At 40.7% G+C, this 10,941-nt stretch overlaps 1 protein-coding gene across 2 annotated transcripts in view; it reads left to right on the top strand.

The window, feature by feature from the left end:
* Window positions 1–10,941, top strand: part of DAP3 (death associated protein 3) — a 40,342-nt gene that overhangs the window by 26,001 nt on the left and 3,400 nt on the right. For both annotated transcript variants that reach the window (XM_010838273.1, XM_010838272.1), the window contains exons 3-11: window positions 767–889; window positions 2,219–2,320; window positions 4,184–4,292; window positions 4,428–4,520; window positions 5,570–5,700; window positions 6,386–6,466; window positions 6,555–6,713; window positions 7,374–7,433; window positions 7,856–7,945. In XM_010838273.1, the coding sequence (XP_010836575.1) occupies window positions 767–889; window positions 2,219–2,320; window positions 4,184–4,292; window positions 4,428–4,520; window positions 5,570–5,700; window positions 6,386–6,466; window positions 6,555–6,713; window positions 7,374–7,433; window positions 7,856–7,945 (948 nt within the window). The remainder of the gene's footprint in view (window positions 1–766; window positions 890–2,218; window positions 2,321–4,183; window positions 4,293–4,427; window positions 4,521–5,569; window positions 5,701–6,385; window positions 6,467–6,554; window positions 6,714–7,373; window positions 7,434–7,855; window positions 7,946–10,941) is intronic.

Genomic DNA, 10,941 nt, shown 5'->3' with positions numbered 1-10,941 from the left:
CCCTTACTATAACCATCTCTCACACCCCTGTCCTCCTGACTCTGCTGGATCCGTACTCTAATCTTTCTCTTGTAACTGGCATCTCTTTACTTATAAACAAGGCCTGTTATCCTAACTCAGCTTAGGAGTTCTCCAGTTAGCTTTTTCTTGGATTTATCTCCTGAAATTGCATCCTCTTCCCCAGCCTTCCCCCAGTTTTGAGGTTTCCATGTGCAGTTCACCAACTTGCCTGTACAGCAGTGTATTTTCACTTAGCTGGATGCTTTACACACTCCCTCATTACTCGCTCTTAATGAAAGATTCTTTATTTGGGCAGAGCTAGCCAGTACATTGTTGCAGGAAGTGTAATTATACCTGACAAATAGGAACATTGCACTAATCCCCTAATAACTGAGGTGACTAGGATTACTAGACAGCTGGGAATTGTACAGTACTGACCTCCATTCATCACTTTGGGCAAGAGCATTAAAAGAAGTTTCCTGAGTCTAGTTGTTAATGGCTGAGCTATACTCCTGAACAGTCTCTAATGGAATTGTTTCCATGTGGGACAGCGCCCAGACATAGCAACACCAGCTGGAACAGATTCAGAGTATGAATAATGTGATTGGACTTAGAGAATTATAAATAATAACAAGGTTCTGTTTTACATAAAACTAAAATGCATGTTAGTAATATTTTCCCCTGTTGCACATCTGGCTTTAAACCTCAGTGTTGTAGCAAGCACAAAAAGCCTAGTAATTTAAAACTAAAATGGTTTCTTTTATAGTTGGACCCTGGACGTTTTTTGCACTTAGGGACCCAGGCACCCCAGTGCCCTGTTGCTCACTTGGATAACCAGGTTCCAACTGAGAGTCCCAGAGCTATTTCCCGCACTCTTGAGAACGATCCGGTAAGTTGCTAATGTGTATATGGATTTTTTTCAGGGCTTATAATTTGTTTGCCATTGTTTTATGTATCAGGAAAACTGAAACCAAAGGAAGGTAAGCAGATATACAAACAGTCAGACAATGTACCTGAGATAGCATTCTGGAACCTTCATCTTCCCCATCCCTATCTGATCCTCTAGTAACATAACTCAGGCAGCTCAGCCTATATCTGTTCTGATTTAATGCCTGCCGTTGAACTCACTTCATGCTGTCAGTTTTGTTATATATAGAGTGGGTACCTAGTAAACAGTTAAATACTCAATATCTTAGAAGTTAAATTTAGTAGTTACTGTTGATCTTACTGTATGATGGGTTAGCAAACTTTTCCTTCAGGGACCAGATAATAAATATTTTAGACAGATGAGCCAAAGTGATCTCTGTTACAGCTGCTTAGCTCTGCCAAAAACAAATGGCTGTGCTCCAGTAGAACTTTATTTATGAAAATGGATAGCCAGTCATAGTCTACCAACCCTGGTTTGGAGAATCCTAAGAAATCAACTTACATGCCCAGGATCACATGGCAGGGCAGGTCCAGAACACAGTCTTCCTAGTAACCAATCTGGTTGCATTTTCTATCTCAGGTCCCATTAGGCTAAACACTTATTTCTCATTCCTCAGTATTATTGTTGCCTCTTATAAATGAAATTAGTTGTGTGATCTGTGCCTAAATGTGAAGGGAACCAATAGTTTTTCTCTCCTTTTTGTCCCTACCCTTGCCCCCTGAGTTGCCCCATCTTAACATATGCTGCACATGTGGAATGGGAAAAAAATAACTCATTACCCAAAACACCATCTCAGCAGGGTGTGTTGTATATATGTCTCTAGCGTTCATCTACTTTCACAAGCACAAAATGAAACAGGATAAGTGAATGAAGTCATTGAAGTGTCTTTCAGCTTTCCCCTGTAATTGTAGTCCCTTTATCTGCCAGTTCCTCTGGGGTTTCTATGGCAACAGTGGCATGCAGAGGATCTTGTCACGTGATTGGAGCATCTCTATACACAGCACAGAAGAATCCAGATGGCAAGAATTGTCTCTGCTGCCTCCACATCTAGGGTTCATGTTGCTGAGCAACTGGCTGCATCATTCAGGCCAATATAAGCTTTGTGTTCAATACATGCACTGTGGATTTGGGGACAATAGTGAACATTTTTGTCTAAGATAAGAAATTAAAGAATAGAATATCTTTTCCAGCTCTGAGAACTGTTTCCTCAGTAGCGTCTAGAAAGCCCTTGATGCTTTTTCAAAGTCTTGGTCGCTCTCCATTATACTTGTTTGCATTTTTATTTCCTAGGCCAAGCATGGGGAGCAGCACGTGGGTCAGCACTACAACATATCCATCCAAGAACTGAAGACCGTGTTCCCCCATGGCCTGCCTCCTCGCTTTGTAATGCAGGTGCTCAAAACGGGAGGGTTTTGGAGGGTACTTGTAACACAAGGTGTTGATAGCAGAGGTGTAGAATTAAATGAGTAGAAAACTAAAAGATTTAATTTGAATCTTTAAAAAGATAAATTCAGCTATTGATTATTTTTTGTGAATAGTGCTGTTGTTATTATTTTAAGCAGATCTGAAGTTAACGAATTTAAATCCTTTTTGAAGCCAGGCAAAATATTCTTAAGTAAATAAATAATACCCCACTCTTTTTTCTTGTGTTACCCAACAGGTTTCTAGAAACTTCAGCCTTCAAAAATTGTTAAAAATTAATTTAATATTTGCTTTAGCAAGATATCCTGAAAATAGTTAATATGTGTAGAAAAACAAAAACGTATTCATGAGTCAGAAACAGCATATGGCTTAGATGCATCACTCATTGTTCTTCAGTCTCATGGGTTTTCAGAAAATAGTTTTGTAGTCATAACGTCAACCCAAAGAGTGTGATCTTGGGTTGCCTTAATAGCCAGTGAAAGAATTCAGTTAACTGGAAGCAGGGTTTATTGGCAAAACTGGTTCTTTGGCTAATTCCTGCTTAATTATTTTCAGTCTCAGAAATTATTCCTTCTTATTGAAATATCAAACTTGACTGTGCAGGTGATATTTAGCTTAGAAGCCAGAGGATGTCATTTCTTCAGTGTGCTTCATTTCAAGAAATCAGATGAGACACCAGTAAAGGAGCTAATTCTCGACCATAGACTCTCATCAAAATTTTTGTTGTTTGGAAATAGGACACAATTAGAAGAAATCATTACTTTAAACTGTTCCAAGACATTCATAGTGCAATCTCTAACGTGGTTCTGAGGGTCTAACTGTATCCCAGGTTGCTTTCAGAATGGCTTACCCACCAGAGCTTTGGAGGGAATCACTCATTCTTTCCACAGCTTCCATTTATGTAAAAAGCCAACCCGCTCGCTATTGTCTGTGTATTTAGTACTGTTATATTGCCTAATAACAGCATTTCTGTTTTAATATCTGTATCATGTTTTTGAAGTTTTCACTTTTTGTTAAGTTTGAACTTACCTGTCAAAGTCCTCTTCCAATCCAGTTGTTTGGTTAGGATTAAAAAAAAAAAAATCAACATTATTTTAACCTTTATCTAACATACTTGTAAATAGTATTTGTTAGATATTTATTTTTATCAATACACATTATTAAATACTTTATTTGCAAACCATTTTCACACATATCACTGCTTCCAAAATTTTTCCACCAAACTATTCCTGGTGGCTAAAAGGGGATTAATTTTTTTTAAAAAGGAATTAATTTTGTGTGTTAGTTCTCTGGTATATCTATATGCTGGTATTGTCAAGTATGGCCTCATAGCTGAGGCAACTGGTCACACCTGCTCCTGAGCTGGTACATATATAGTTCAGAGAAAAGTATAGGTGGTTACAGTGAGATCTAGCTAAAAATAAATTTTAAAGAATTAACAGGCTTTATGCCATCAGCTGATTTGATGATTAGCATGTATCAGATACCTTGTTCAGCATTTTACACACTTGTAATATTTATATCAACCTTAAGTAGTGTGCATAGTTATGTTATTAGACATCAGAATTTTTTATAAATTTCAATTAACTAATGCTTCATTTACAGAAATAATCAAAAGCTGACTGTTATGTACTCAGTGTGGGATGATGTGTTTTAATTTTTAGCTAAATTACATGGTTAAATTTTCGAATTAAATACCAACATCCTTTAACTGAGTAAATGAAGAGTAGGCAGTTTGATCCTATGGTTGCTGTATTAGGCTCGGTGTATATTACCAGAGCTGGCTAGACTTTCCAGCCCCACCCTTTTCTCCCTCTTTTCCCGTCTTGTTAGGTGAAGACATTCAATGAAGCTTGCCTGATGGTAAGGAAACCAGCCCTCGAGCTGCTGCATTACCTGAAAAACACCAATTTTGCTCACCCAGCTGTACGATACGTTCTCTGTATCCTTTCCTGCTTGCCTGGGCTGTCTGAGCCAGTGCTTCCTCCCTCAAATGTGGGAAAAGAAGAAATGCTTTATTTCTTGACAGTGGAAGTGTCCCTTTTGGTAGTGGTTTCTTTAACAGCAAGTGCTTTAGATGGCGAAAAGGGAACAGGAAAAACCCTCAGTCTTTGCCATATTATTCATTTCTGTGCAAAACAAGACTGGCTGATACTGCATATTCCAGATGGTAAGAACTTCCTCCCCTCACTCTGTTGGGGTTAGTTATTCTGTTACTGTGGTGGCACTGTGACTTCAGTTTTCTGGCAGGGCTCTGCTCCAGAGGCAGATTGGTGTGAGGTAGTTCAGGAACCTTTTGATAATAGGAATGAAGTATTTTGGCCCAGTGGTCCTCTGGGTAACGCAGGCCTCTGGTAGTTACCTGATGCCCATGAGCATGAACTCCCACCTTTGTGTTCACCACAGGCTTTATGCCATCAGGTAACAACTTTGAGACCCACAGAGCCTTTGCCATGGTACTGCTTGCCAGCATTCTGGGTTGTCAGCATGAAGTTTAAAAACTACACTCTCTCACTTCATACACATCCCTCCTTGTTTTGATTCTTTAGTACATAATTTTACTTACTTTTGACTGCACTGGGTCTTCGTAGCTCTCTGTGGGCTTTCTCTAGGTGCAGCGAGCAGAGGCTACTTTTCGTTACAGTACATGGGCTTCCCATCGCAGTGCGCGGACTCAGTAGTCACAGAGGATGAGGTTAGCTGCTCTGCAGCAGGTGGAATCTTGCCAGAGCAGGGGTCAAACCCGTGTCCCCTGCATTGGTAGGTGGACTCTTAACCACTGGACCATCAGGGAAGTCCCTGTCTCTCCTTGTTTTGTTCAGTGTTGTTTGCATCGACATATTCTAACTAAAACTGCCAAGAAGCTAAGGTGACCTCTAATCCATTGGTTCGTGTATTGTGTATAGTGATAATATTTACGATGGACTAGACACTTTCCCTTTGCACTTTCATGCATTGGAGAAGGCAGTGGCACCCCACTCCAGTACTCTTGCCTGGAGAATCCCAGGGATGGGGAAGTCCGACGCACAGAGTCGGACACGACTGAAGCAACTTAGCAGCAGCAGCGGCAGACTAAAAAATAAACCTCTGAAGCAGGAAGGCTTTAAGAAATATATATGGGAATCTAAAGTCATCTCCCTTAACAGAAAGGGGCATGGAGTATTTTGAGTTGAATACACTCAGTTCTACCTAGTTTGTTTTCTTTTGCCTTTTGATTAGCTCACCTTTGGGTGAAAAACTGCCGGGATCTTCTGCAGTCCACCTACAACAAACAGCGCTTTGATCAACCTTTAGAAGCTTCGATCTGGCTGAAGAATTTCAAAACTGCAAATGAGCGTTTCTTGAGTCAGGTGACTAGACTCCCAGAAGTTTGGTGCTGGACAGTCCTTAAGATTTTATCTTCTTTGTGCCCTAAGTACCAGTAGACTATGGAGAACTAATATTGTAGTTGGGGTAACTATACCATTTTTTCTTTCTTTCATACATTTATTCACCTTGAGTTCATACCCTGAAACTCATTTATGCATGAGAAATAGAGGCAGCAGTAAGCTGTCTGCATCTGGTGTGTAGCAAAAGGAAGTCCAGACAGATTCATTGACTTTTCCAAGGTGACAGCCTAAAATCCTCTAACAAACATTTCAACTACATAATTTTTTCCAGATTGGATCTTTTAGGAACCAGAAACAGATTTGTAAAATTATTTTGAAGTGATTCTTGTTCACAATCTCTAGGCTAGGGGTTTTCAACTCTGGATGTAAATCAGAATCACCTAGGAGCTTGTTAAAAATTCAGATAGCAAGGCTTCATCCTGGGCCTTTTTAATCAGAATCCCTTATGTTTTTTCTTGTGTTTCTTTATGCTCCAGGCAGAAATGGGCTAGAAATCATTCCACTTCCTGCCAAGGTCTCTTACTCGGCTTGAAAAATAGATTAAAGCTGACTGCTAATAACCTCAACCTCCTACCCTACCTTCCTAGCTAGGGATGGGTTCATTCTCAGGCTAAGTGGCCTTTTTTGGTCTTTGTTTTATTTTTAGATAAAAGTTCAAGACAAGTATGTCTGGAATAAGCGAGAAAGCACTGAGAAAGGCAGTCCTCTGGCAGAAGTAGTTGAACAGGTATTTAAAAGAGACGGAACGTGTACTCTGTCATAACCAGAGACAGCCTCTTGTAGCACTGCAGTCCACCGTCTCTCTTCCCCTCCAGGGCATAATGCGAGTGAGGAATGCCACAGATGCAGTTGGGATTGTGCTTAAAGAGCTGAAGAGGCAAAGTTCTCTGGGTGTTTTTCGCCTCCTGGTGGCAGTGGATGGAGTCAATGCTCTCTGGGGAAGGACCACACTGAAAAGAGAAGATAAAAGCCCGGTAGGAAAACTAAGTTTCTCTATTTTGGTTTCTCTGATTGCAGGAATCATTACATATGTAGGCTGAGACATAGCCTTTTAAACCAGGCAGTATATTTTCTTGCTTTTGGAATATATGAAATAAGACGTATAGTGAAAATAGTATCAGGACCAGGTGATGCCATGTTCTATCATCCGCTGAACACCAAGAGCATGACAGCAAAAGCTGTGTTTCCTTTTCACAATTTTTTCTATTGTCTTTTCAAAATGATGTTCTGTATTCTAAGCAGAGACGATCAGAAGCATCAAGGTAATAAGTGGTTTGGGGCAGTGGTTATTTTTTCTACTGTTTTTAATCTCCAGAAGCAGGGCAGTTTGAGGACCAGTGGCTGCGTAGCTTATCCCAGAGTTGTACCTCCAGGTACATAGTTATGTAGTTTGGTTTTTTTTGGCCATGCAGCGTGGCTTGTGAGATCTTAGTTCCCCAGTCAAGGATTGAACTTGGACCCTTGGCAGTGAGAGCATGGAGTCCTAACCACTGGACCACCAGAGAAATCCCAGTTGAGGATTTTTTGGTTGTTGTCAATGCAGCTATCTCAGGAGAGCATCCAGGTAAAGCAAGTAATGTTCTCTTCTCTCCCTCTCTTCTCCTTCTCCCTCTCACACGTTGACCAATATGCAGATTACCCCGGAAGAACTAGCCCTTATTTACAACCTGAGGAAAATGGTGAAAAATGATTGGGTGAGTACATACAGTGCCTAACACGTTTCAGAAAAAAACGTATTTTCATTTTAAAGATGTTTGATTGCTTCATTGCTAATACTTAACCAGTCTCTAAGTACGTGGACAGAAAGTTCTTTTATCTTATTTAATGTCTGTAATTTGGCTTATCTCTCCGCTTGACTGGAGTACACTTATTCAAAAGCATTTGTTTTTAAATATTGGCATAATTTCACTTTACTGCATTTGTTCAAGGTGTTTTTATTTCTTACCAACTTTGGAGAGGATTTTGATAAATTTAAGATCATGTAGCAATTTATTGTCAGGGTCAAATCACAAATTAAAATTTAGTTGCCATTTAACTTATATATGATAAAAAAAATCTGCAGATGATTAAAATGCATTTTTCTGTCTTGCTGAAATTCAGCTTTTTCTTCTTTCAGCAAGGAGGTGCCATCGTGTTGACTGTGAGCCAGACTGGGTCTCTCTTTAAGCCCCGGAAAGCCTATCTGCCCCAGGAGTTGCTGGGAAAGGTCTGATCACAGAAAATTTGTTTACTTTAGTCATTCTGTCTGAAGATACACACATATATATATATTGGGGCATAATTTCAGACTTGGAGAAAAATCATATTCCTCTGCACTTTAATTAGATTTCTAAAATGTTAACACTTTACCATGTTTGCTTTACTCTTTCTCTCCATCTTTTTTTTTTTTTAATTCTGAATTATGTAATAGTAACCTGAGATACTCTTGTGAGTCCCTTGGACTGCAAGGAGATCCAACCAGTCCATCCTAAAGGAGACCAGTCCTGGGTGTTCTTTGGAAGGACTGATGCTGAGGCTGAAACTCCAGTACTTTGGCCACCTGATGCAAAGAATTGACTCATTGGGAAAGACCCTGATGCTGGGAAAGATTGACAGTGGGAGGAGAAGGGGACAACAGAGGATGAGATGGTTGGATGGCATCATTGACGCAATGGACATGAGTTTGAGCAAGCTCTGGGAGTTGGTGATGGACAGGAAAGCCTGGTATCCTGCAGTCCATGGGGTCGCAAAGAACTGAACTGAGATCTTGAAAGTGAAAGTCGCTCAGTCGTGTCCAACTCTTTGCAACTCCGTGGACTACGCAGTCCATGGACTTCTCCAGGCCAGAATACTGGAGTGAGTAGCCATTCCCTTCTCCAGGGAATCTTCCCAACCCAGGGATTGAACCTGGGCCTCCTGCATTGCGGGCAGATTCTTTACTAGCTGAGCCACAAGGGAAGTCCCAGAATACTGGAGTGGGCAGCCTAGCCTTTCTCCAGGGGATCTTCCTGACCCAGGAATCGAACTAGGGTTTCCTGCATTGCAGGTGGATTCTTTACCAACTAAGCTATCGGGGAAGCCCTCGTTAATATGCATATTTTCTAAAATCAAAGAGACTCTAATGTATAAACACATCCCAATTACCAAAATCAGAAAATTAACGTTGACTGTTACGTATATAGTACATTCTGATTTTGCCAGTTTTGTAGCGTCCTTTACAGGGAAGGAGGGTCCTGGACGATGCACTGCACTTACTGCCCTGACGCTTTAGTCTCCTTCAATCCGGTGCAGCACCTCAGTCTTTATAACCTCCATGTTTATATCCTGTTCTTGAGGAGTATATGCTAGTTGTCTTATGTTGGGTTACTTTATGGGTTTGTCTGATGTGTTTTTCCTGAGTATATGGGATATTAGAAGTTATATTGTGCCTTCTCAGTGCATAATATCTGAACGCACGTAAAGCTTATTTCTCCTCTTACTGGCAGTATAAACTTTGAACACTTGGTTAAGGTGATGTCCACTTTGTCTCCTTAACAAAGTTACTCTTTTCCCTTCATAATGAATAAATATCTCATGAAGATATACTGAGACTTTATTTCTCAAGCTGCCCCTTAGCAGTTTTAGTTTTCATTAGTGATTCTGCCCTAAATCACATGACAGTTAGAAGATGGATATTTTCTAGCGCCATCATTACTACTAAATGTATATCAGTTGACCCTCTCTTATATTTAAGAATTTTCCTTTCTGCATTATGTATTTATATATTTGTTGCTACACATGAGTGTGGATTCTTATTTAATGGATTCTAAAAGTGGCACAGTGGTAAAGGATCTGCCTGCCAATGCAGGAGACACAAGAGACAAATGTTCAGTTCCTAGGTCAGGAAGATCCCCTGGAGGAGAAAATGGTAACTCACTCGAGTATTCTTGCCTGTGAAATTCCATGGACAGAGGATCCTGGCAGGCTACAGTCCGTGGGGTTGCAGAGTCGGACGCGACTGAACGTGCACACACAAACCTTGACTATCGTTCTTTATTTTGGTGCTTAAGTTACCCCAGACTGGGCCAGTAGGTGCCCTTGAAGCTGGCTTCTCTGTCCCTTTAACACGTCGCCCTCGTTTTTCTCCATATGTCTCCTCCTCTGCCCCCGTCTTTTCTAAGCACTTCTTAGGCACAAGAATATGTTCTAGATTCACCTTGTATTTTCCATACCCCAGTGCTAAAATCAGCCACTTCTTCAAGGAGCTTTGGTTCATTTTGGAGGAGGATGGTATTTAGAAACTAAGACCTGAGTGCGAGGTATACTTACTACTACTAGGATGTGGGTGTCCCTTCTTCCAGGCCCTCTAGCAGAGTCAGCAAGTAGATACATGCACTATTTATATATACATACGTACATACATGTGTATATGTTCTGTACACATGTGTTTCTGTATACATAAGCACACACATCTGTATCTGTTTCTCTACATTAAAAAAAACAGAAGTCTGATACTTGTAATTCCAGCTAGCATCACAGCATTCATTATATCCTTCTTGCTTTCCATATTTGAAAACCTCATCTCCAGTAGGAACTCTGTTCTCATTCACAGTGTATTTACATATTAGCTCAATCTTAGATTACAGAAAAAGTAATTTCAGAACTGCTAACCCTTGCCTCTCTATAAGTAAGAAGTGGGTTTGTTTTTTTGTCCCCAGAATATATTAGATTTGGTTCTTATTGTACAGCACACATATCAGGGCAAAGTGCTGCACACACAACTACAAAGCATTTTGGGGGAAAAAAAGCTGTTAAAAAAGTTCCACTGGTTTAGTTATGCAGTCCTGACTTGAGGAACCTACACTGGCAAAGGAGCTCTGGCCTGACAGGGCCTTCTTGATGGTGGCTGCCCAGCTTTCTGCAGCCTCTTCTTAAGATCAGCCTGGGGACTGGGACGGCCTCTGCTCTCAGCAAGCCTCGGTCTTGGCCATTTCCTTGCCAGACATTAGAACACAAAATTTTTTTTCCCTTTTATTTAGTTTCACTATGTTTCAGAGCAGTTTTCATCTTTAGCCTAAGGGTCTTTGGGCTCTCCTGATAGATAGCTCAGTTGGTAAAGAATCCACCCGCAATGCAGGACACAGTGGTTTGATTCCTGGGTCGGGAAGATCTGCCGGAGAAGGGATAGGCTACCCACTCCAGTGTTCCTGGGCTTCCCTGGTGGCTCAGCTGGTAAAGAACTGT

Source organism: Bison bison, unplaced genomic scaffold (assembly GCF_000754665.1).
Source record: "Bison bison bison isolate TAMUID 2011002044 unplaced genomic scaffold, Bison_UMD1.0 scf7180017864093, whole genome shotgun sequence".
Lineage (NCBI taxonomy): Eukaryota > Metazoa > Chordata > Mammalia > Artiodactyla > Bovidae > Bison > Bison bison.
The sequence above is the reverse complement of the archived record's forward strand: the minus strand, read 5'-3'. Positions and strand labels throughout refer to the sequence as shown.